This window comes from Mangifera indica, chromosome 3, assembly GCF_011075055.1.
Source record: "Mangifera indica cultivar Alphonso chromosome 3, CATAS_Mindica_2.1, whole genome shotgun sequence".
Taxonomy (NCBI): domain Eukaryota; kingdom Viridiplantae; phylum Streptophyta; class Magnoliopsida; order Sapindales; family Anacardiaceae; genus Mangifera; species Mangifera indica.
In genome coordinates, this window is record NC_058139.1 from 17,403,953 (window position 1) to 17,430,922 (window position 26,970).

Consider the following 26,970-nt stretch of genomic DNA (forward strand, 5'->3'; position numbering starts at 1 on the left):
AAGGGATCAAAATCCTTAAATCCCACACTAATATTGTCAACTTATTTTTATCAATTACTTAAATCCTTAAATCCCACACTAGTCCTGACATAAGTGTATTAAACTTGTCTTTATTAGTTACTTAAAATCTATCTATAAACTATCATTAGAGTATTTAATTATTTGATTTTATTAAATTAAAACTATAATTAATGTTTGTCTATGTAGGAAATTTTCCGTTCATCATTTTAATGAAGAATCTTATTGGCCATCTATGAAGAGAAGCACACTAAAACCCTTAACTTTGTGTGAGGGTAAAGTTCTTTTCTCTTGTCATTAATAGATGACTGAAGATCACAACAATCACCACATTCGTCTTCTTTTTAACATTAAGAAGAAACACATATGGGTTTAGCTTCAGAACTTGCATATTAAGAGGCAATTTAATCAGTGATATTTGCAAAGGAGAGAGAGAATGGAAACTAGAAACAAGAATTCATATCTCTTTGCAGTGCACGAAAATTACAAATCTACCTCGAGTACACTTGCTACAATAGAAAACATCATGTTAGCAGATTCTGTAATAAAAGTGGCAACACTACAATAGAAAACAAACAGAGAAGCTACGCTTCACAAGAACTGCTACACTAAAATGTTCAATCAAATCATCATGTTAGCAGATTCTGTAATAGCAACATAAACACTAATGGTTATTAATGCATATCTATTACAACTTGTGTAAACTAGAAAAAGAAATTTTTGCGGAAGACTAGACACCGTAGTGGATTGTGTCCGGCCAAATTCTACAAAGAGAAACAGTCAAAGAAAAAATAATAGAGTTCTTAACAGTTTATAAGAGATTTGATTGAAATGTTGTTGAGATTTACTTGGTGAGAAGCTAATGATCCAAGTCGCTTTTAGATAGAGGCGACACTGCCAACGATGAACGAATACTTGGAGGTTTCTAATATGGGATAATTTTGTAGGCCATTATTTTTAAGCGGCAACAGCCTTGCAAGTTGGTGTCAATGGATAAGTAATTAACGGGAATTTAAAAAGAAGGCCTATATTAAGGAGCACCAATCCATTCCTTAAATAACAATATTATTTACTCAAATAATAAATATAAATTTGTATATAAATATTGACATATTATTATATAATTAAGTATTATTTTATTTTTAATTCAAAATCACTCAATCACATAGTGATATATTACTGTTTGTGCATAAATTTGTTTTCATTGTTTGAGCATATAATTTTATTATTCGCTAAAATTGATACTTTAGAGTTTGGTAACTAACAAGGGTATTAAACCTCAAAAAAAAAAAAAAAAAAAACAATGATTTTACATTAATCTTTAGAGATAGAATATTAGTAAATATTATCAATATTTGTATTATGTCTAAGTATTAATTTATGTACACATGGGCATGTGTCATGCTACCAAACTTTACAAATAATCCGATTTTGTCGTGATTTAGATCTTATCTCAAAATTTAAATTCTGCCGATGATGTATGACTATGTGTGCCCCTACACAAAATTATGCCTTTATCTGGAAAACATTTATTAACTCAATTCAAACAAGAAAAAAGACTGGAATGTCTTTAAGCTTACTTGTGGATGTTATAGTCCTCCTCCTTTTATATGAATTTTGTCTTTAAAATTCACTCAAAAAGTTATGAGAACTGTTGCCTCATGTCTTGCTCAGCCTGCCATGTGGCCTTATCAATTCAATGATTCCTACAAATAACTTTAATTAAGGAGATCTACCTATATCTGAGCTGCTTGACTCGCTGGTCAATAATTTGAGCTAAGCACTCCTCATACGCCAAATTATCCTTGAACTTGATATCCTCAACTTTGAGTACATAGGTCAGGTCATTGATATACTTGTGTAACAACAATTCATGAAACACGTTATCAATGCGATCCATGCTCGTTGACAACGCAAGCTAGTAGACAACCCTACACGCTCCAACACCTTGAATAGTCTCACAAACCTTGGTGTTAACTTGTCTTTCTTATCAAATCTCATAACATGCTTGTAAGAGGCTACTTTAACAAATACTTTATCACCTACCTCGTACTTAATATCACATGCTTATAGGTTTGAATAACTTTTTTGACGATCTTGAGCATGCCTTATCCTTTCTCTTATCAATCTTACGTGCTCTATCATCCTCTGAGTCATCTCTGGTCCTAATAACTAAGTCAAGACATCTCTCTCTCCTATATCATCCCGATGTAATGGTGATTTATGTTTTCTGCCATATAAAGCCTCATATGGAGCCATCTTGATGGTTGCTTGATAACTATTATTGTACGCAAACTCTATGTAATATCTCTCTTCAGATACATACCCCTACTTGAAATATAACCTAAAGAGACATGTATGACCTATGACCGAACTACTAAATTTAAAATCTTATCATTTAATACATGATCATGCAAACTCAAACATGCAAAAAGGTATAAATATTGACATATTCTTATGTAATTGAATATTATTATATTTTTAATTCAAAATCATTCAATTACATAGTGATATATTATTATTTGTGCACAAATTTATTTTCATTGTTTTAGCATGTAATTTTATTGTTCGCTAAAACTAATATTTTAGGGTTTGGTAACTAACAAGGATATTAAAATTCCAAAAAAAAAAAAAAACTAAAAAGGATTTTAGGTTAAGCTTTAGAGATAGAATATTAGTAAATATTATCAATATCTGTGTTATCTCTAAGTATTAGTTTATGTAATAATAATAATGTATTATTATATGATTTTTTTTGATAAATTATGTCATTATATAATTGAATGATTTAGAGTTAGAAATAAATAAAAATCTGTTCACACACAAAATGATATCTGTTATTAGTGTAAATAATTTTAATAATTTATTATCTGTATTGAATTAAAATTATAACTATAACATGGGTTTGTTTTATCTTTTGTGCATTGTCTAGACACTTTTTAACATATATTGAGTTAGTTTATATCTTAGGTTTAGGGCACAATTTAATTCGAGTTAAGATCAAATAAACCAAATTTGAATTGCTCTTGTTTTCATAAATAGATCGAATTCAAACTAATTCACATAATTGAGTTTGAAATGACTTAAAGTTGAATCTAAAGTTAAATTATTTTTAAATTCAATTCAAATATCAAATTGATTTTGAATTGAATCTTATTCGAACTTGGTTTGGATAGTTAGGTTTAAACTTAGTTGAAATGCTTTTTTAAAGATTGTCATAAATTTTTTTATGAAGTCACGTCATAATTTCAAAAATAAACGAAAAACCCAAACCCAAATTTTTTTTTCGGTATTATTATGAAATATAGACATGGTTCAACTCAATTACACTAGTCAGTAGAATTATTTCTTAATCCAAATTGGAATTCGACTAAACCAAAGTTTGAGATAGACAATTATTTATTTATCTATTTTTTACATTTTCACATATATTTCGGATAAAGAAAAACATAAAAGATAACAAAAAAAACGTTAACATCATCCCTAGTATAATTGAAGTTGGGTTAGGGCAAGTTACCTGTCTACCCACCCAACAGAACATGGGCATTATTTAATGGTTAGTTAAGACAATACACCAATCACCTTGTTTCATACATTAATATATGAGTAGTGTTATGTGTATAAATAGTGTACTTAATTTTGTGCATAAATAATAGCATGTTACTATATGAGTAAATAGTTTTAAAGGTCAAAGGACTATTTCCCACTTAAGTTTTAATATAAAGACAAATACACACTCGCAGGGTTTCAAAAATTAAATACTTATTCATAGATCAACTATTGTTAAAAATTGTATATTGGAGACAAGGGTAAAATCATTATTTTACCAATAATATTAAAATGTATAATTTTATCTCATTTTTTCCTTTCGGTATTGAAAACTCGCATTTCAACCCTAGCCACAACTTTGAAAAATAATTTCGCCCCAAAAAAAAAATCCCTAGGGTTTTCTCTTTCTCCAACTATGGCGATAGTGGTTACCACCATTATTGGAGAAGAGAGAAAACCTTAGAGATTTGGGGGGAATATATAATTTTGTCTTATTTTTCCCTTTAAGTTTTGAAAACTCGTATTTCAACCCTCGCCCCCTCCCCACCCCACCACCCTACCCCACAAAATCCCCAGGGTTTTCTCCTTCTCTAGCTATGGCAACGATGGCGACCACTATTGTCAGAGAAGGGAGAAAAACATTGGGGATTTGCGGTGAAAAAGTTACAATTTTACCTTTAGCTCCAACATAAAATTTTAACAGCAATTGGTCCATGGGTGGGTTTTTGAGTTTTTGAAACTCCGCGGGTGTGTATTTGTCTTTACATTGAAACTTAAGGGGAAATAGTCTTTTGACCAATTTTAAATTAGAGATAAAAGAATACACAACCACATGGTGATATACTATTGTTTGTACATAAAGTTATACACATTATTTTTATTTGTTTATGTACATAGTTTTATTGTTAATATATATTTGTATACATTTCAATAATGATTGGCGGGAGAGATAGAAATATTCCTCTACACGTGTCAAGTTGCTACTTTCGATACCAAACATATTGTTTCCATTAACAACAATAATCACACTTATTATTATAATTAATTTGGTGGGTGTATTTCTATTGAGGTATGTTAGTATTAAAAGATATAAGATATATGTAGATGATGATAAAGATGACTCTAATGGTAATGGTGATGTTTAATCATGTATCACCCTTTCTAGATACATACTCCAACATAGAATATGACCTAGAGCATGCATAACCTGCTTTCTTAGTTAAAATAGAGAAGAATAAATGCATGATAATACTAACGTGTGCGAAAAGGTGAAATCTGAATAAATATTTTAAATGTATTAAATAACTTCTGACATTATTACAAATGATGCATCTGAAAAATAACTAAAGACTATTAATATGTATAATAAAAAACACAAATACAAAAAAAAAAATTCAAAATGACACTTTTGCCCCTCACCTCATGCAGCTGGTTTGCTGGATCGTTGACTCTTCCGCATGCCCTGCTACTCACCTCTACTTGCAAAACAACATAAAAAGAATGCATGAATGAAAACATGTAGTAAGTCAGTGACCTCTCGACACCCTGAATAATGCATACAACTACTAAATTGGGTATTCCACTTATGAATTTGGACATGATCACAACTTAACACCTTCATGCCCTGAAATTGGCATATCTAATGCCCTAGTGAAAACATATGACACCTTACGTGTCTACTATTATCATGCCTTGGGCACATGCCATACGATCTAGTGGGCTAGCTAACTAAGATACCTTGGTCACACAGGGAAATCTGGCCACAATCTTTCCCTTACCAATACGTTAGCTACGAAACTATTATCTAAAACCATCCTAGGATGACCCTTACCACAGGTATGTATGTGATGTATCCTACTAACCACATGAGGAATATCTAAAATGTCATAATCCTTTACCATGCACACTTGAACTAAACTAACCTGAGCTGAGTTGAGCTAAGTGGCTAATGTGCCTTGGCATCGAGTGCATGATACATCTCATAGGTATTTAGCCCTATTGCTGTCACGTACATCGCCACTTATGCACACAGTTGGTAACTATTTGGATATGTATCATTTTTCTTAACTTTTTTTATTTTTGACCTAGATTTGACTTGATTGGGGTCTGTGTCATTTTCCATATAGTCAGACACCTCTTTTATCACTAACTTCTTTGCCTTTCTTGCTAAGATCTCATTTTCTTTCTTTCCTTCATCTTTCCATTCCTTATGTTTAATCGAGGGTAAAATGGTCGTTTAACTATCTACATGAGTGTGTCTAAATTCTAACATGATATCTACTATCAAAGGAGACATACATGGGCGCGTTTCTCATACCACAAAATTGTGTATGCTTCTTCTCAATAGAAAGCGTTACATACAAAGTTTTCCTATTTGTATAAAAATACATAAACGTGCATCACGATTTAGGAGTTGCAAACCTACGATGTTTTATGCCCTCCACCCATTATGGGTTAATACCAACACATATATAGTCTCAAACAAATTTCTAAATTGCCTAAAGTAGCCTATCATCATTATAAACATGTAAACATTTATAACATTACAAATTAAAATCGGCACACTAATCAAACATGGCCTCATTCTTTTTAACACAGTTACTGTCGTGATGATCAATCTTATGACTTGAATAGTCTAGTAAGAACATGCTTTCAATCATCTATAATAATCAATATATTTAGTGAACTGAACTAATCATGTCATAGCATCTTTTTTAAAGAAAATCGAGCTATAAGTTGTCTTTTAGCATACAAGCAGTTTTTTGCATGGCTACAAATAAATTCTAGAGATTGATAACTTCCTCCGATAACCAAAAACCTCTTCTTTCTCTCTGCCTCTGATAAATGAGTAGATGCATAAAAAAATATAGTAAAAAATTAGGTTAATTCATCTTTTTATTTTTCCTCTTGGACGCAACATAAGCATATACCTACAGTACATGGGTGTTTGTCATGTCACCCAACTATGAAAATTCTGTTGGGCATACACGATCACAAATTTCAAAATTCAAATAGGTGTGTATCCCTCTAGAATACATTTATTAACTCAATTCAAACAAGAAAAAAGACTAGAATGCCTTTAGGCTTACTTGTGGGTATTATAGTCCTCACCCTTCATATGAAATTTGTCCCCGAAATTCACTTAAAAAGTATAGGAACTACTGCCTTGTGTCCTATTCGGCTTCCCATGTGCTTTTTCAACCCGGTGATTCCTCTAAAGAACTTTAACTAAGGGGATCTACCTATATCAGAGCTCTTTGATTCATCGGTCAAGGATCTAAATTGAACACTCCTTATACGCCAAACTATCCTTGAGTTTGATATCTTCAACTTTGAGCACATGAAACAAGTCATTGATATACTTGTATAACAACAATACATGAAACATGTTATGAATGCGATCCATACTCACTCGCAACATAAGCCGGTAGGCAACCCTATACGCTCTAACACCTTAAATAGTCCCGCTATAACACCCTTATCCAAATGCATACCCTTGATGGGAATATACCAAAAGAGGCGTGCACAATTGAACTATTTGAAAACGTTAATACATGATCGTAATTATAAAGCATGTAAAAAGGTGATGTAATAAAAACAACTTTATTAATCAATGCCTATGTGATATTATGTGTCTGAAAATTCATACAACTATGACAATAATAAACATACATAATAATAATAAACTATGTTTGATAAAAATTCTAGCAACAATGACAATAATAAACATACAAAAGGAAATGCATGAATAAAACTCAATAAGTGGTGATCTTTTGACACCCAAAACTATTATAAATAATTGATTATAAAACGTGAGTTCTATTTGTAAGCTAAATGTGATCACACTATGACACCTTGGAAGTCATGAAGACCCAAGCTAAAATTGACATATTTGATGCCCTGGTGAAAGCTACTATTATGCCTTGCATACATGCCAAATGGCCTATTAGGTTATCTAACTGGGACACCTTGACCATATGAGAAATCTTTGATAACAACACTTTTTCTTACCACATAAACTAATTGGAACTACTGACTAATCATTTGGAGATAACCCCTAGCTTAGGGACATATATGGTGGATCTCGTTAATTATGTGATGAATATCTAAAGCTAAATTCTTACCATATACACTTGAACTGAACTAAGTGACTATGTACCTGGGCACTGAATGCATGATATATTTCATGGGTATCCAACACTATTACTTTCATAATTATTGTCACTTACACATATAATTGGCAAATTCCTGGTTGTGTGACACTAGCTTTAAGGTTGTTGACTTTCGACTCAAATTTGACTTGATTTGAGTTTGCGCCATCATCCACACAATTGGATACCTCATTTATGTCTTTCATGAATTTCTTGTCCTCTAATAGCTTATTATTAAGTATTCCAACAATGCAAATTATAAAACAACATATTTAGGTCATGTATCATACAAGAAATCCTTCTAAAAATTCCTACAACAATGAATCATGCTTAATAAACTGAAGTCAAGCTGGAAGCACCACTTACTTGTCTTCCTATGCTTGTCGATGCATTCTCCTTAAAATTAGTGACTTCAATGATTAGTGATGACTCTTCAGGAAACTATAGACTTTTTTCTCACTTTTGAGCGACTGGCAAACAAAAGAATGTAAGAGAATGAAGGTTGATTGTGTTTTTAATTTAATTCTAAGACACGATATATGGGCGTGTATAAGCCATACATGGGCTTATGTTTAGTTACAGAACTAAGACAACTTTCTATTTCGTCGCAATCATAATCTGATCCACTAATTGACTTTCTATTGATCATACAGGGGTGTGTACGCTTGAAAATCATTAATCACCCAATTTAAAAACAAGAAAAAAAAAGACTAAAATACCTTTAGGCTTACTTGTGGGTGTTACAATCCTCCCGTCCTTATATGAATCGCGTCCTTGAAGTTCACTCAAACAAGTGTTGGAACCTCTATCGCATATCCTATTTAACCTTCCATGTGGCTTTCTTAACTCTGTGATTTCTCCAAAGAACCTTTACTAGAGGAATCTACTTATATCTAAGCTCCTTAACTTACCAGTCTAATTTTAAATTGGATGTTCTTCGTAGACCAGGTCATTTTCTAGCTCAACATCCCTAACACTAAGCACATGGGTAGGGTCACTAATGTACTTGCATAGTAATGATACATGAAACATATTATAAATGTAATCCATGCTTACTAGTATCACAAGCTAGTAGGCAACCTTACCTACACGCTCTAATACCTCAAAGGGTCTGACAAATTTCAACACTAACTTGTCTTTCCTATCAAATCTTATAACATGTCTATAAGGGGTTACTTTGATGAACACCTTATCACCTACTTGAAACTAAATATCACATCTCCTCTGATTTGTATAACTTTTCTTATAGTCTTGGGCTTGCTTGATCCTCTTTCTAATCATCCTCACATCCTCAATCATCCTCTAGGTCAGCTTAGGTCCTAATGACTAAAGTAAGACATCTCTCACTCCTATCTCATCCCAGTGTAATGGTGATTTACATCTCTTGCCATACAAAGCCTGATAACTATTATTATAAGCAAACTTCATCAATGACAACACATCTATCCAACTCACTCCTTTATCTAGGCAATAAGCCCTCAACATATTTTCAATTACCTTGTTGACTTTTTTAGTTTGTCTATTAGTCTAAGGATGATATGTTGTACTGAATACCAATCTCGTACCCAAGAAGTTTTTCATACTCTGTCAAAATGCTGAGACAAATCTAGTGTCTCGATCTGATACTATCATCATAGGTATTCTATAAAGTTTGATAATCTCTTTCACATGGATCTGACCCAACTGATCAATATTCGTGGTGTCTCTAACTACTATGAAATATGCCAACTTGGTCAATTAATCCACTATAACCTATAATACATTATAGCCACTTTTAACCATAAAAAATCCAATTATGAAATCTATCGATATGTGTTCCCACTTCTACTCAAGAATGCTAAAAGACTATAAAAGTCCAATGGCCTCTGATGTTTAGCCTTAACTTGCTGACATATAAGACACTTAGTCACAAAGAATGCAATGTCTTTCTTCATTCTTGGCCACTAGAACATCTTTCTCAAATTTTGATACACTTTTACATTCCTAAAATGGGTCGCGTAAAGGGAATTGTACACTTCTACTAGGTTCTTATCTCTTTGGGAAATACATATCTTCTGTTGGAACATCAAGATGCCTTCAACCATATTGAACTTATTCTCAATATTCTCAACTGTCTTTTGTCTAATCTGTAGACCTCCTTTATTTGAAGCCTGTGTTATACAAATCTCATCTAGAAGGGTCAATTGAATCTAGAGACCTACCAACTACCTTGTGATGACCTTAATCTACTCTTTACCAAGTCCTGCTATAACTTACAGTAAATGGTAATTTATGATAGGAACGCTTTTCTATCTCAAGGCATCTGTAAGTACATTTACTTTACCTAAGACTCTTGTGATTCGTGTATATGTTACGTTTTACCTTATACAGGTAATGCCACCATATCTTAATAGTTGCTAACTCAAGATCATGAGTAGGGTATATAGTCTTATACTCCTTTAACTAATGGGAAACATAAACTATAACTTTCCTTTTCTGCATCAATACTACTCCTAAACCCTGATATGAGCCATTTGTATTCTCTCATTTCTCTAACAAGGCAAAGAGAGGAGCTGAGGTCAATCTTTTTTTTAATTCTTGGAAACTTTGTTTGTAGGCCTCTGACCATCTAAAAGAAATCTCTTTGCATGTTAACTCTATGAAAAGGTCAAGCTAACTTGATGAATCTCTCAATAAAACGTTTATAATAGCTTGCCAATCTTAAAAAACTTTTGACCTCTTTAGCGGTCTTAAGCCTATACCATTGTAGCACCACCTCAATGTTATAGGGGTCTACTGATATGCCATATGTTGAAACCACATGATCCAAAAATGCCACTCTATCTAGCTATAACTCATATTTAGAGAACTTCGTAAACAATTATCTCTCTCTTAGCCTTTAGAGCATAAATCTCAATTATCATCAATTTAAACCACTATGAACTTATCTAGACAATCCTGGAACAGTCTGCTCATGAGGTCCATAAATACTGCCAGGACATTGGTTAATTCGAAAAGCATGACCACAAACTCATAATACTCATATCTAGTTTTAAAGGAAGTCTTGGTATATCTTGTTCTTTTACTTTAACTTGGTAATATCTTAACCTCAAATCTGTCTTAAAGAACACTAAGACACCTTTGAGTTAGTCAAATAAATTATTAATCCTCAGGAGCGAGTACTTATTCTTTATCGTCACCTTATTCAACTCCTTATAGTCAATGCATACCTTCATTGATCCATCTTTCTTTTTTACAAAGAGGATTGGTACACCCTATGGTGAGTGGCTTTATTTGATGAATCCACTATCCAATAATTCTTGTAATTGTTTCTTTAGTTCCTACAATTTAGTTGGGGCTATTCTATAGTGGGCTTTGGAAATTTGTGTTGTTCTTGGGGCCAAGTTACTACTACATATTTTTTATGCCTAAAATTATCTTTGTTGATTTTTGAACCACATGCATCAAATACACCATACATCCCTTACTCAACATTTTCTTAACCTTGATACTATTAATCATTATGCTAAAGATTCGATCATTTTCAAATGTAAACTACTCACCATCATCCAAACTGAATTTAACCTTCTTCTTCTTACAATCTATTTCTGCTCTATATTTGCTCAAAAAGTTCATGCCTAGTATTACATCGAAATCTAGCATGTATATGATTATTAAGTTCATGACCATTGCATGACCTTTTAGAAAAATTGTTTCCCTTACCAATATTAAACTACTATGAATCTAGTCCTCATCCGACATCTTTATGTTAATATAGGGGACAACTGAAGGCTCTAGTCTTAATCTCTTAACTGTGCCTTTAGCAATAAAACAATGTGTGATACCGGAGTCAATTAAAGCTTATAAAAGACAAGTATGAAACAATAACTAATCTATCATAACTATTGGGCTAGCATCCATATAGGTTTCAGTAGGTATGAATACTCAAGTCTATTCTCCTTTAACTATTTACTTTTCATGAGTTGGCATCGTTGTTAGGGTTGTACACTACCTGGTACAATGTCTTGGCTACTTACATCTATAACACACCTTTTATATGGCTTAACACTCATTGGTACACCTCTCATCATATTTATGACATGTAGGGGAATCATTGTGTCTAGGCTGTTCTTGTTTTCTCTGTTTCTTAACCCTTTAGTTATTCTTATTCTTAGGTTGGAAGGTTCTCTTACCTTTGTTGTCTCTACTAGGACTATCTTTGCTGCCTCCCCTTTAGTTGCCACTAATAGTCAGCTGACTCTATCTTGACATCGGGGCTGGTGGTAGAGGTTTCTCTGACAACACTTTGTCTTGGTCATGCATTGTCTTACGGTCTCAAATCTTAGTGTTTAACTAAGGGCCTCTAAAAAAGTCTTAGAAGAATTATCTTTAATTATCACATCTTTGGCTTTGTCTGGCCTATGCCTTTTTATAAACACATTTAACTTTCCTATCCTTGAATTAGCCATGCCAAGAGCATATATGTTTTTCTACCTCAGTTGGAGGAACTCTTACTGCTTCACATATATGAGTTCAATTGAAATTTATTCTGACTCAAAAGCTTGTCTGAAGCTTACCTATGATATCTCTAAAACTTGATGAGTCTCACATAACGTTTACCATTAGACCTTAGTGTTATCTTTCAATAGGAGACTAGCACACTGTATCTTAATAGCATCTATCATTGAGTAGATCCTCATGACATCCTCTACTGCTTTAGCCATTATTCAATTGGCAATCCCCCTGACACTATACTGCCTTTAAAATCTAGGGCATATGATGACTAGATAGGCTATAATAGGATAAACTTGTCTTCTACTGCTACCTCCAATCTTTACTCGAGGTGCTCTTGCATTCTTGTTACTTTACTAGGAGAGTGCCTATATATCTGAATACTACTTTGGCGCCAGTGGGGCTTGAGCTAGATACCCCACATTAGTTAACACCTCTTTGTTTTGTCTTAGAACCTCTTCCACAATCTAGAGAATGGCAACACTATTAATGGAGGGCATAACTAGGGTGTTGAATGCCTATCCTTGAGCCTTTGCTTGGCTTATTTCTTGACTAGGAGCCTTTGGGACATCTCTGATTAACCTTTTTGATCTCCTTATCCTGAGATCATAACAACCTTTAGGCATATATTATTTTAATCTAGAAGCAAGTATATTATACTTACAGCAATAAGCATGCAGGGCTGGTCAATATTGTACAAGGGGCTACTTTCTTACTTAACTTTATATGCATTTTTCAAACACATAAAACTTTTCACCTTTTTAGGTACCAAAATCATGCTCAAATTCCATAAATGTAACACCCATCTCCAGATACATACCCCTTATGGAAATATACCAAAAAGGTGTGCACAATTAAACTATTTGAAAACTTTAATGCCTGATCATAATTATAAAGTATGTAAAAATGTGATGTAATAAAAACAACTTTATTATTCAATGCCCATGTGATGTGATGTGACTGAAAATTCTAGCAACAATGACAATAATAATAAAAAATTAATTTCAAATTTATTGGTAAAATAGATAATGATACCTTTTGTATGGAAAAAGGTTTGGTGAAGGAATCCTCAAGTGATGTCAAGTTACCACATCTAATTATGTGGTCGGTTAAGGAAAGGACATATAAACAATAAATCGTCTTTCAACGTTTTCATTAGCCAAATGAAAATCATTATGGACATTTATGTATGTACCTTATCAAACTCTCCTCGTGACAGACATCAACCACCTCGTCCCTTTAGAAGGCAATGTCTTTCACCATTTTACTAGCAATTAAAGGGATGTCTACTATGAAGAACAATCATACATCCTATAAACATGACATATAAAAAAATCAATCACCTAATTAGATTAAATTGTATTCCACATTCTTATTGTACTTATCTCTATTATCAGGGATAGTGTATGTGGGGATCCTTTTTTCAATAATCCCTTATGTCCATTACCCTGTACGAAGATTAAAAATAAATGGTTCATCTTCACTTGTGTTAACTATGATAATAAGGTTAATAGTAAATAGTTAATCAAAGGATTTGGAAAGCAAACAAGCACCCTATGAAACCATATTGTTTAACTAGATTAACCTTCTTCTTTTCATTAGGATTGAGGTCTGCACATAACCTCTTAATACAATGAGATATGGATCAGTATGTCATTTGCCATAGTCGCTCTCCCTATAGATATGCATTGAATCCATCCATATGATCAACCAATTGGAGAACCTTTTGGGATATCAATTTTCAAATGTCATTCCTTAGTAACCCCAAATAAAGACAATAAAGTAGGGCCAACTTAACTGCGTTGCCATCATCATCCCCCTTATGCCTTCACCTCGAATATATATTCCAGATTACTGTATGTGATCGACTGTGCACTATAGAAATAGGTATCCTGAATTCGATATTTGACATCTCGAGGAAGATAAAGGCTAATGTTTGTCAACCGATTGAAGTGAAGATGTGTAATAAACGCGAACTCAAATAGGTTGATCAAAATCTAATGTCGTGGACATGCAGAAATTGATCAAAATACATCGTTCGAAAGATTTTTAGTTGCTTCTCCATTAAAGCATCTTTTATAGTGGACATCCCATCTCGATTCCTACCTGAGGTCACTTGAACCCTGCAATGTCGCTTAACAATAGGGTATCTTAATTTTGCCTTTGGCTCCACATGTTTTCTCTTTTGTAATCTTCTATGTAATATAAAAGAAATTGTAATCAAGACAATATTCATCATAAATGCTTTATTCAGAAATAAAGATACAAAATTTGAAATTTGCATGTCAAGAATCCTTGATGTGGGATTTTTTCTATTGCTCCCTTGTAAATGCAAAATATCATAAAACGAGTAGATTGAATCCTTTATTCGGGAGAGTTGAAATGTACACATCTAAGAACCATTGCATTATTAAAAAGATTTCAATTGTAATGATATATATATTTTTTAAATCTATATGTCCAAAAAACTCTAAATTGAAACTATCCAAAATAATAAAAAAATATATCAAATTTCGCAATAACTACTTAATTGGGAAAAATGAACCTCAAATTCAAAAATTACATGTTGAAAAACCCTATATTGGAAAAAAATATCAATTTTCCCCCTTAAATGATAAATATCATAAAACCCCTAAGTGAAAAATATCAAACAAAAACCTTTAATACTTTATTCATCATAAATGCTTTATTCAGAGATATAGATACAAAATTTAAAATTTACACGTCAATAAACCTTGATACAAGATTTTTTTTCTATTTCTCCCCCGTAAATTAAAAATACATACAACAAGTAGATTGAATGCTTTATTCGGGAAAACAAACTTAAGAGTTGAAATGTACACATCCAAGAATTATTGCATTATTAAAAAAATTTCAATTATAATGATAAATTCTTTTTCTAAATCTACATGTCCAAAAAACTCTAAATTGAAACTATCCAAAATAATAAAAAATATATCAAATTTTGCAATAACTACTTAGTTCTAAAAAATGGACCTTAAATTCGAAAATTACACTTGAAAAAACCCTATACTAGAAAGAAATATCAATTTTTCCCTTTAAATGGTAAATATTATAACAACCCCAAGTGAAAAATATCCAACAAAAACCTTTAATGGCAAATAACAACAAGACCCCACATGAAAATTGTGAACTACCACCAACCCTAAACTCACAATTTTAAGAGGCAGGAATTGTTTCAAAACTCACATTTCCCCCCTCCTCACGATCCTACGAGCCTCTCAAGTTCTAAAAAGTGACTCTTTGCCCCCTACTCATGATCCCAAGAGTCTAACAAATTTCAAAACTGACTCTTTGCCCCCCATCTCATGAGCCCACAAGGTTGTCACTGTTTGAAAATTTGCAAAAACCTCCCCGTCCCTAGCTAATTTTACCTTGCTATTTCAGTTGACAATGTTGGATTTCCGAACCCAAAATCCTTTTTTTGACTCCCATTTCAACAACAATAAAATCTATGTCTATTCTAACAAAAAACCTCTTACAAAATTCATCTGACACATAAAGGATTTCACCCATATAATCAATTGTTCAAAACCAAAAAGCCTAACTTTAAAAGAACTCAAAATTTTCACTCAATTGTTTAAATCTCAACACCAAAATGAATAAAACATAACAAGAAACGATGAACTAATCTCTTTTGCCATTTTTGTTGTCAAAAAACTCAAAAAATCGTTGGAGAAAAGAGCTAGGCGTCACCTCTCGGTTTTGCCTCACGTTTTTGTTAATTGGAACAATAAATTCACAGGAGAAATGAGTTTGCTGAAATTGTTAAGGTTTGTTTATATATGGGGATGTTTTTGTCAATTCACAATATTTGGGTATATTTGTTTTGTGTTAACAGAGTTGGGTAATTTTGTTTTTGGCCTAGTAAATTTGGGTATTTAATTTAATTACCTGAAATTTAATTTTCAAATATGAGATAACAACTTGGTAAATATCATCACATTTTTTATTGTTTCCATTGATTTTTTTTTAAAATTTTTTTAGAACCGAACACTCGCTTTTTATTATTTAATGAACGACGCAGCTCTGTATATCATATCTCAACTACACTTGCAAATAAAAATGGCAACACTACAACAGAAATCAAATAAAGATGCTACACTTCACAAGATCCGCTAAACTAAAATGTTTTTATCTCAATCAAATCATTATACGTCTCTATTAAACTGTTATATAGACTGGAAAAGAAGGAAAGGAAATTCTTAAGCAACTGCTGGGTCGGGCCCGCCTATCAGATTCCACGTAATGTGCTGTGGCACCATCAGCGGTAGTTGTGGTCTTGTCCAGATTCTGAACCTTCCCCAGAATAATTTGTATCTGAAAATCCAGTAAGATGGATGAAGAATACGAACTTTTAACTAATGAAATAGAAGAAGGAAGAAGGAAGCTAATTAATCAGTACAATCTTAGGTTTCTGAATGAAAGAATCTATATGATCCAGCATGGAGTTCACTGTAGATATATTCACCTCTGTGGCATCACAATATGTAAATCTAATTAGTTTCAATACGAAAGGATCTTTGGTACTACCAGGCCTTTGTTTGAGCGGCCGCAGGGTGTAAGCTGGAGCCGTGATCCTGTTGGGTTTCAGAAAAACGGGCTTTTCAATCTGGGAGACAATAAAAGGGATGAAGCTATTAGTAGGAAATAAGTAACTGAAATTTGTGACAAGTAAAATTAACTGGTGAAAGTAGTTGAACCTTAGGCCACTGAAAGAATTGGCTTTGCTTGTCCTCAAGCTTGGAGGCTATCAGACATATCTTCATTCTCCCTACCAAAAGCGTGTATCTGATTGTTCAAAAAATGGGAGGAATTTCGAATTTTGTTTAACAAGAAAAGGGTGTGGCCTGGCCTCTTACCTCCATTGTCTCCTTTCAGATGTGCATCATCCTTATGCCATTGCATGTTCATCTGCAACACAACATAAGATCAGAGAAACCTGGTTAGGAAAATTTCTCATCTAAGCAACCATAATTGATCCAAGAAAGTGACATTTACTTGGGTATGTTGGGCGAAGCAGTATGTGCAGATAAAGAGCAGTGTCAGGATTGGTGAAGAAGTTATCAAGTTACTCCTCCTCTCTAGTGCCATCTCTATGCAACAGCGGCACTAACTTCCTGGAAATTCTGAGAGGCTTGAGATTTGTGTGAGGGAGTCTGTTGTGATGGGGGGCTGGTCTTATATAGAGGTGATAGTTATCTTTGGCGCCAAGAGTTTGTTAAGGGTTCTCCGTAAAATGTAGTTTGAAAGAATGATGACGTTGCAGCCGTTTCTTAAGCAGCCTATGCTTCCAATATATATATATATATATTGGTTCTAGGTTCGGATTTCTATTTGTAGAAACTGATTGGCTCCGATTCCTTAAACTTTTGCAAGATACTCAGACTCGCTAACCCCTTAGGCACGAATTGTGTTTTATAACACCATATTTTTTTTTTGAGGGATTAGAGAGACTGATGTGATCAAATAAGTTTAGGATATAGTGAGACTAATGATATATTTTTTGTTTTCAAGTTAAAACGACTATGTTATTCCTAACAAGAGTATAATAATAAACTCTCAAGTACAGGTGACTCGTAAGGTCACATAACACATTTATCAGTATGAAATATATTGTTGTATGAGATTTATATGTCTAAGTATTTGATTTGGACCTTTCCTCATACGTGAGTAGAAGATATGTATTTTTTAAAATACATATATGAAACTATATTATATAAAATTTTTCAATAAACAATTAGGTGTATAACGTTTTTTTAAAATTTAATTTGTCATTTTTTTACATATATATATTTCATATTTATTTTACATGTTTATTTTGTAAAATTATAATTAAATTAATTTTATTAAGTAAAATATATTTAAAAGTGAATAAGTTTTATAGGTTTAAACCATAATTAAATTAGATCAAACCATATTTTTTTAATTTGGTTTAGTTTGAAAATTTTTCAAACTATTTTTTTTCAATTTAGTTTAAAAAAGCTCTCAATACCAAACCTAACCATGCATACCCTTAACAAGAATTTATGTTTGCAGTAAAATGAAAATTACAAATCTAACATGAACAACGCAGCTCCGTACATTGTATCTCAACAACACTTGCAAGTAAAACTGGTAACACTACAATAGAAAACATAAAGAGTTTTTGTGCTACAAAACATCTGCTACATTAAAATGTCTCCATCTCAATAAAATCATCTTGTTAGCCGATCTTCTATAGTTGCTCCTAACACTAACGGGCATATATACATCTCCATTAGAAACTTATATAAATTGGAAAAGAACATTTATGTGGAAGACTACAACCATAATGAGTCATGTCAGGCCGAATCTGGAGTGTTCCATCATACCCACAGGTCATGCCATACTAAGGCCTACCGATTGGCGAGTCTTACGGGCCAAGCCGACCTATAAGCATGAACAGACCCGTGACGCCTGAGCTGTGTAAAAACAAGCGGACTTGGGCATGAAGCGGGTTGGCCAACCCCTTTACATGTCTACGAAGAACCACGACAAAGGAATTCTTATGCAGTTGCTTGGTTTGATTCCATATTAGATATTATGGTATTATGGTTATCAGTATCATACAAATATACGATATATAATACAGATAAAAAATAATATGTATTTTAAGGTGTATTGAAAATTGATAAAATATATAATTTGCGTATCGTACAATATGATACATACCGGTCTAAATAAGTAAAATTAACATTATGGATTAATATATTTTTTTGAACTAAATTGGGCATGTAACTAAGAGTAGATACAAATCAAGTTGAGCTCGAACACCCCCAACTCGAGTTCAGCTCGAAAAGAAATTGGTCTAACTCAAGCCGAAAAGAAATTAGTCCAACTCCAGTAACATTGGACTCGAATCGAGCTTGCTCAACTTGATTCAACTTGGTTCGAATCGATTTAATTCAAATTTGAACCAAGTTCATGATAAAAGGTTCAACTTATTTTGAAACTAAGCCAAATTTGAGCTAGAGAGAGTTCAACTCAGTTTGACTCACAAGTTAGATAAATGGCTTGATTTGATTTGAACTTGGCTCATGATTTGATTCGAAGTATGTTAAGTAATTATTAAACAATATCGTTTTATTAATGAATCACGAATTTAAATTATGAATCTGAGCCACAGATTCGAGTAAGGGATTTAAACTACAAACTGAGCAAACTCAAACCAAATTTGAGCAGAATCATTATCATTCGAACTAAACTCGAATCACTCTTAATGTTGGCTTGACAAACTCAAGTCTAACCGAGCTGAGCTATTTTTTATTCAAGCCAAACTGTAACACTCTTCTCCAAAAGTATTACCCTTTAAAGGAAAATGTCATCAAATTGACTATTTCGAGTATGCATATAACTCAAAACATATCATAAAACTCATTATTTATTGAAAACGAACTTCATTTATTCAACTTTGCAAATTTACAAAAATACCCTTGCTAAGACTGAAATCGAAAGAGAAAAAAAGATGTCATAATTCAAAATTTACTGAGAAATGGAACGGTACAGTCAAATACATAAATATAAACTGAATAACACAAAATCATTAAGAATAAAGTTGGTAAAACTATGATGATAGAGATGTCCTCATTGCTCTACACCCTTTGACCACCGCTTGTCTTGTAGCCATCACGGTCGTCTGTACCTGCATGCATAAAAGAAGAGGGATGAGTGATAAAACATAAGTAAGTAAGAGACTCATTTGTTACTTAATATTTAAATCTCTAAAATGCCCTTAGTCTCGACCCATACTATCTTTGTCATCCAGAGTTAGCATTAAACTCATTTATGGATGATGATAGGTCTTATATAACATTTATGTGCTCATACTATATGCTAAGGAATATCCAAGCTATATGTCATAACTCTAGAATCAAACTATGTCATGTTCAGTCAGTAAGGAGCCATTCCCCAAATTCTCATTTGGCATGACCATACTGAACTCAGTGGAAGTAGCTGAATCTAGAAACTGTAACTGAAACTATATACTAGGTCGATCAACTAGGATCAAATACAAGAATTTGGCACCTTGGCTATGTGAGCTATCTCTCTATTCCACTAAACTAAATTGCATCTCAACTAAGCTCTACTGTGAGCAAAAACCATACTACGAGTCTTGTGTCTTACTGTGGACATCCCCTACTACAAATAGTGTAAGGAATATGCATTCACAGTGCCTCATTGGAATGATCCTATTATGCCTAACATGCATGCATCTTGAGTCTTAACTTAACTCGGCTCGTTCTTGCTTCCACTTAAAATGTATCTCTTATCATTCTATAGCTTAATTCTTAGACACATAGGGTATAATAGAGGACCAGGGAAAGAGGGTGGTAGGGTGGAAAATATTCAAAATGCAAAAGAAATTGTGCAAAGGAATGTTGGCTATGTGTCACCTAAAGGATGACATGGCACATGATGTGGTAGCTTATTTAAAGATGTGGAATGATGACATAGACCTGTGTAATGACATGAAGCCATGAAAGAAGCCTTATGCATGTGAAATAAAGAATCTTAAGTCTTATTTAATTAATATTAGTTTTCCTAAATAAGTTAATAGTCCTATTTATTATTGGTGAGTATCCTATTTTGATTAAAGAAATAATAAGTTTTAGGAAGTTATTATTTAGGAAAGTTTAATTAAAATAGCTTTCCCTATGTTTTATATTTTTCTAGTCTAGTTAGGAGAAATAAGTCTATATAAAGACATGAGTTTTGTAATTCAAATCATTCAATTCAAGTTATTAATAAAACTTCTTATTTGAGTTTTCTTAAGAATTCCTTTGCAAAGCTTGCAAGAATTCGTGGTATTACTGTGCGTCTGTTGAACAATATCAACCCTAAGCATCCTTATGAACGATATCACAACTCTATTAGCGCTTGTCCTGCATCACGTGGTATCATAGCCTTGTTTTGAGATGGCTAGGCATAAGGAAAATTCAGATTGGCATGCTAGTTTAGAGCAACAAATCACAACATTAGTTAGAACTGTAAAGGGACTAACTACACAAGTCAATAAGATAGAAGCCAACTTACCTGTATCATAACCTACACAAACTGCTTTTAATCTACAAAGGATAGTTTCAATTCTTCCTAAGCAAATGCAATCAAGAAGAGAAGAAGTTTCTACATGACTCGAGCAAGGAGTTGATGAAGAATCAAAAGGTGATTATACCTCGGAGCCATAATTAAGAAGGGAGGAGAGCTTATCAAAACTGTGAACCTTACAAACTCAAGGGTAATCTTCATAATTTAATGGTGTAATGGATATTGAGCAATTTCTTGATTGGTTGTATGAAATGGAGTAATTTTTTGATATTATGTAGATCAAACCAGCACATAAAGTAAGTGTAGTAGCTTATAAATTAAAGGGAGGAGTCGATACATGGTGGCAAAGGCATCAAGAACAATTAAAGATGAAGGGATACCCAATTGTGAGAGATTGGGAGCCGATAAAAGCTTTGTCAAAGTCTTGTTTTCTACCATTCAATTATGAGCAAACATTGTTCCAATAACTTCAAAATTGTTACCAAGGAACCAAAACTATGGCTACCTATACGAAAGAATTTCTATGACTACAATCTCGATGTAACTTGAGTGAGACCAAAGACTAACAAGTTGCGAGGTATATGAATGGCCTAAACTATTCTATTCAAGATCATTTGGCAATACAAAGCATATGGTCTATAGATCAAGCGATTACCGCAGGGTAACATAAATAGGCGACAAACGATTGAAGTAAAGAACCTTATAATTCCAAGTAATATGAAAACATAAGAAACCAAGCCTAAACCAACAAAATTGAAGTGAGCAGCTTTCATGGGTTAGTTGTATTATTTGAAGAAAGGAAAATTTCAATAGGAAGAAGATATAGATCGAAGCTTTGAATTGATTATGGAAAAGTTAATAACAACTCTTGTTTTATTGTTGCCCAATTTTAATAAAGTGTTTGAGCTAGAGTGTGATACTAGTGGAATTGGGATTAGTGGAGTACTTTCACAAGAGAGGAAACCAATTGCTTTCTTTAGTTAGACATTAAGTGAAGCTAGATAGAGGTGGTCTACTTACCAACAAGAATTATATGTATTATTTAGATGTTTGAAGACATAAGAGCTTTATTTGTTACCATGAGAGTTTATCATCTATTCAGATCGCCAAACCTTTCAACACTTTAAGGCTTAAAAGAATATAGACTGAATGTTAGTACAATGGGGTTCGTACCTTAAGAGATTTAATTATATGATTATTCATAAATCTGGTGTAACTAATAGAGTGGCAGATGCATTGAGTAGAAGAGCAACGTTATTAGTTACAATTGCCCTTGAAATTACTGAATTTGAGCAACTCAAAGAGCTATATGAGAAAGATGAAGATTTCGATCAGGTATGGAATAATTATTTACATAACCTTCCCATGAAGGATTTCCTTATTCAAGATAGGTATTTGTCTAAAGGAAGTCAATTATGTATTCCAAAGAGCTTATTAAAAGATAAGCTAATTAGAGAGTTACACTCAAGTGACTCAAGTGGATATGTGGATAGAGATAAAACTATAGTTGGATTGGAAAAGAGATATTATTGACCTCAATTAAAGCCAGATTTAAGGAAGTTTGTCCAGAGGTGTCCTATTTGCCAAATTAGTAAGGGACAACAGTAAAACATGGGATTATGCTTGCCCTTAACCATTCCTAATGCACCTTGGGATGATATTTCCATGGATTTTGTGTTGGGGTTGCTAAGAACTCAAAGAGGATATGACTCAGTGTTTATTATGGTAGATAGATTCTCCAAGATGTCTTTCTTTATTTATTATAGGAAAACAACTGATGCTTATCATACGACCAAGTTATTTTTCAAGGAGGTTGTTTGTTTACATAAGGTTCCATTATCAATTGTTTTGGATAGAGATAATATGTTTTAGGTAGCATTTTGGCTTATTCTGTGGAACACATTTGGGACTAAATTGAAATTTAGTAGTACCGTACATCCACAAACTGATGGACAAACAAAAATGGTTAACCATTTCTTGGGAAATTTAATTTGATGCATTTGTGGTATGAAGAAAGGCCAATGGGACTTTGCCTTAACGCAAGCTGAATTCGCTTACAACAATAAAATCATTGCCTATAGGTAGGGGAGCTAGTTAATGAGCTTTTACATTGGCTGACAGTTATGTATCCATGTTTAAGGTGGTGAAACAAGTTTTAAAGGAAAGTAATTTGACTTATAAAATCACCATTGATAAATATAGAAGGAGACAAGTGTTTGATGTGGGAGAGGAAGTTATAGTGTTTTTTAAAAAGAAGAGACTTTTAACTAGCATGCACAGTAAATCAAACCAAAAAAGGTATGACCTTATAAAACTTTGAAGAAGATTAATGATAATGCTTATGTGGTGGACTTACCTGACAACATGAGGATTTCTAACACCTTTAATGTGCTTGATTTGACAAAATTCTACCATAAAGTTGACTTATACAATGATAACTTGTTGTCAAGTTCTTTTCTAGTGGGGGAGAATAGTGAAGGACCAAGGAAAAAGGGTAGTAGGGTAGAAAACATTCAAAATACAAAAGAAATTATCCAAAGGAAGATTGATGATGTGGCACCCAAAAAATGAAGTGGCATAAGATGTAGCATCTTATTTAGAGATGTGGCGTGATAACATGGTTGTGCATGATGACATGAAGCCATGAAGGAAGCCTTAAGAATGTAAAATAAAAAATCCTAAGTCTTATTTAATTAATAAAGTTTTATTAATATTAGTTTTCCTAAATAAGTTAAGAAAACCTATTTTATTTTTGGTGAGTGTCTTATTTTGATTTGGGAAACAATAAGTTTTTGGAAGTTATTATTTAAGAAAGTTTACTTAAAATAACGTTCCTTATGTTTTATATTTTTCTAGTTTAGTCAGGAGAAATAAACCTATATAAAGATATGAGTTTTGTCATTCAAAGCATTTAGTTCAAGTTATTAACAAAACTTCTTATTTGAGTTTTCTTAAAAATTCCTTTGCAAAGCTCGCAAAAATTCTTAGTATCCTTTTGCATCTATTAAACGATATCAACCCTAAGTATCATTGTGAACAATATCACAACTCCATTAGTGCTTGTCTTATATCAGGGTATTACTACGTATTCGTACTCTTTGCATTATTGCTTGAGATGACCCATAAATCCTTAGCCTAATTCTTTTTCTCTTTCTCTTTAATCTACTCTACACATACGGGTGTGTATCTATAGACACATAGGGGTATGTCCTTTTTTACACTTACACACAACCATTCCTTATTGTGGTCTCTCCCTATGTGTTAATCTTCTAAACAGACAAGCATGTGTTATTATCTAACACAAAGGTATAGCTCTTTTGATAATTATTTCCTTTCCTTATTTATTTTCTTCTCAACTACTCCACTTCTTAAGGGTATTCAAGTCATTTCATCGCACACAGAATCATGCTAAAACTACACACAGGAAGTTTACGTGTCCTAGTTGACCGCTAACTAGTTAACAACACCCAATGCTCATTAAAGAGCCAAGAAAGTTTAGCCTAAATTATGGTTATTGCACACACGAGCATGTGTCCTATACCATACGGTTATGTGATGAACCTAGGAATTAGACTTTGCTAGCTCCCTGACCTTTTCCTTGCGCATCTTACCTATGCCTTTATGAGTATAACATAAAACTAAACTTATACCAATACCATGCCTTAATAACAAGTATCAATTCCATGCCTCAATAATCAATAAAACACAATCTCATCTAATGTCATCCATAAACTCATGGACAAAAACATAGTTAGGGTTTGTCCATCTTACTTTTCCATATTATTCTAAAGCAGAAGAGTCACCATGCCATCAATCATTCACTAAAGCAAAATCGCGTGCACGCCTATATGTTTTTTTTATATGTGTGTACATGTACACACACACACATGAATATGTCTTATGATCTCCCTTCAATTTTATTAAACATAAACCGAAACTAACCAAAGAACTACTATCATTAGGGCTGGACTCAAGCCGAGCCAGCTCGAGCTTCAGCTCGAGCTCAGTTCGGCTCGGTCGAGCCTGAAATGAGCCGGGTTTGGCTGAGCCAGAGCCAAGCTTGAGCTGGCTTGGTAGATTTTTTTTTAAAATTTTTTATACAAAACGACGTTGTTTTAACCAATATATATTAAAAATGATGTCGTTTTAATAACGAAAAATGAGCCGAGCTGAGCCGAACCGAACTCGAGCCCGAAACAAGCTGACATTAGCAGAGTTCGAGTCGAACTCGAGCTAAACTCGAGCCGCCCATATATGAACCGAGTCGAGCTCGAGCTGGCTGTGAGCCAAGCTCGGCTCGAATCCAGCCCTAACTATCATTATCATGTTTCTATGTTCACAGCAGATCCACACACAAAATATTGATTAACATACATATATTCAACTTAATTAAATTAATGACAGAAATTATCATCCATAAACTCACAAATGGCGGCAATATGTCAATCAATAAGCATAGGACAATAAGCCTTACTTACCTATTATCTATAGAAAGTCAAGCACATAGGTTGGCTATCTTCTCTCTAGTTTCCTCTTCTCCATGTTGCTAGAATTCAATCACCGAGGGAATCACACAAACACCGGATGATCAAACTCTTGTCCTCTCTCTTTTTTCTGAAAAGCTTCATGCACTTAAGGATTAGAATAGTAATCCCTAAAATGCAACAACAAGCCTTTAATAGAAACTTAAACGTGCAAACACACACAGAGGCATGCACCACCTATACACAGTCATGTGTCATGAAATTTGAATTTCACATGGAATATATCTTATCTGGCTGACGTGGCATGACACGTAAGCATGAACTTTCCATACATGATTGTGTGTCATTGAAAACTCACACATTGACTTTCAAATCGCAGTAACTCATGCATACATTATATAAACTTATAAATAAAGACTATTTTACCCTCAAGTGTACTTGTGGGTGTTACAATTTATCCCTTTTATTGGAATTTTGATCTTTGAATTCACTAAAAATAGCTCAGGATGCTGCTCTATCTCCCAAGTAGCTTTTTCAATCTTATAATTCCTTCAAAGTACCTTGACCAAGGGAATCTACTAGTTTCTTAACTATTTGGTCTTTTTATCTAGGATTTTAATCAATCTCTCATCATAACTTAAGTCCTCTGATAATTGAATCTCTTTGGTCTTTAACACATTGGAAGGATCCCTAATATACTTGTGTAATGATGAGACATGGAACACATCATCAATATAGTTCATGCTCTTCGATAATGCAAGCCTATAAGTTATACCTAGAAGCGAACTTACCTTTTCTCTCAAACCTTATCATATGTTTAAATAGGGTTACTTTGATGAAAACTTTATCAACTACATTGAACTCTAGATCTCAACATCTCTAATCGGTATAACGTGTTATTGATCCTGGGTCTGTTTCATTCTTTGTCTGATTAGCTGAACATCTTCAATCATTTTTTGAGTCAATTCTGGTTCAAAAGACTAAACAAAGAAATTTTTCTCACTCAACTTATCCTAGTGTAAAGTAGAATGACCCTCCTATCATAAAATACTTTATAGGGCATTATCTGCATCATCGCTTAATAACTATTATTATAGGCAAACTCTACTAAAGGGAACATCTCAACCCAACTTACCATATTCTCCAAGGAACAAGTTCTTAACATATCCTTTAATACCCACTTAGTTCTC

The 26,970-nt window shown here is 33.2% G+C and overlaps 2 protein-coding genes across 5 annotated transcripts in view; one reads left to right on the top strand and one right to left on the bottom strand.

Moving 5' to 3' along the window:
• LOC123210122 (protein WVD2-like 3) overlaps window positions 1–26,970 on the top strand; it is a 64,668-nt gene that overhangs the window by 8,436 nt on the left and 29,262 nt on the right. The gene's annotated exons all lie outside the window — the stretch shown is intronic.
• On the bottom strand, window positions 16,347–17,492 carry LOC123210121. The gene is made up of 5 exons (XM_044628334.1): window positions 17,232–17,492; window positions 17,093–17,144; window positions 16,934–17,004; window positions 16,764–16,842; window positions 16,347–16,550 (listed from the first exon to the last, which is right to left on the bottom strand). Exons 1-5 carry the CDS (start codon window positions 17,322–17,324, stop codon window positions 16,495–16,497), a joined length of 351 nt encoding a protein of 116 aa, XP_044484269.1. The 5' UTR covers window positions 17,325–17,492; the 3' UTR covers window positions 16,347–16,494.

Bases quoted from the DNA above. Each gene is read 5' to 3' on its own strand.
- LOC123210121 (XM_044628334.1), bottom strand. From the start codon at position 17,324: ATGGCACTAGAGAGGAGGAGTAACTTGATAACTTCTTCACCAATCCTG. The intron at 17,005-17,092 runs GTAAGAGGCCAG...CGCTTTTGGTAG, and splicing joins TCTGAAAGGAGACAATGGAG to GGAGAATGAAGATATGTCTG. The intron at 16,551-16,763 runs GTAGTACCAAAG...CTGGATTTTCAG, and splicing joins GCCGCTCAAACAAAGGCCTG to ATACAAATTATTCTGGGGAA.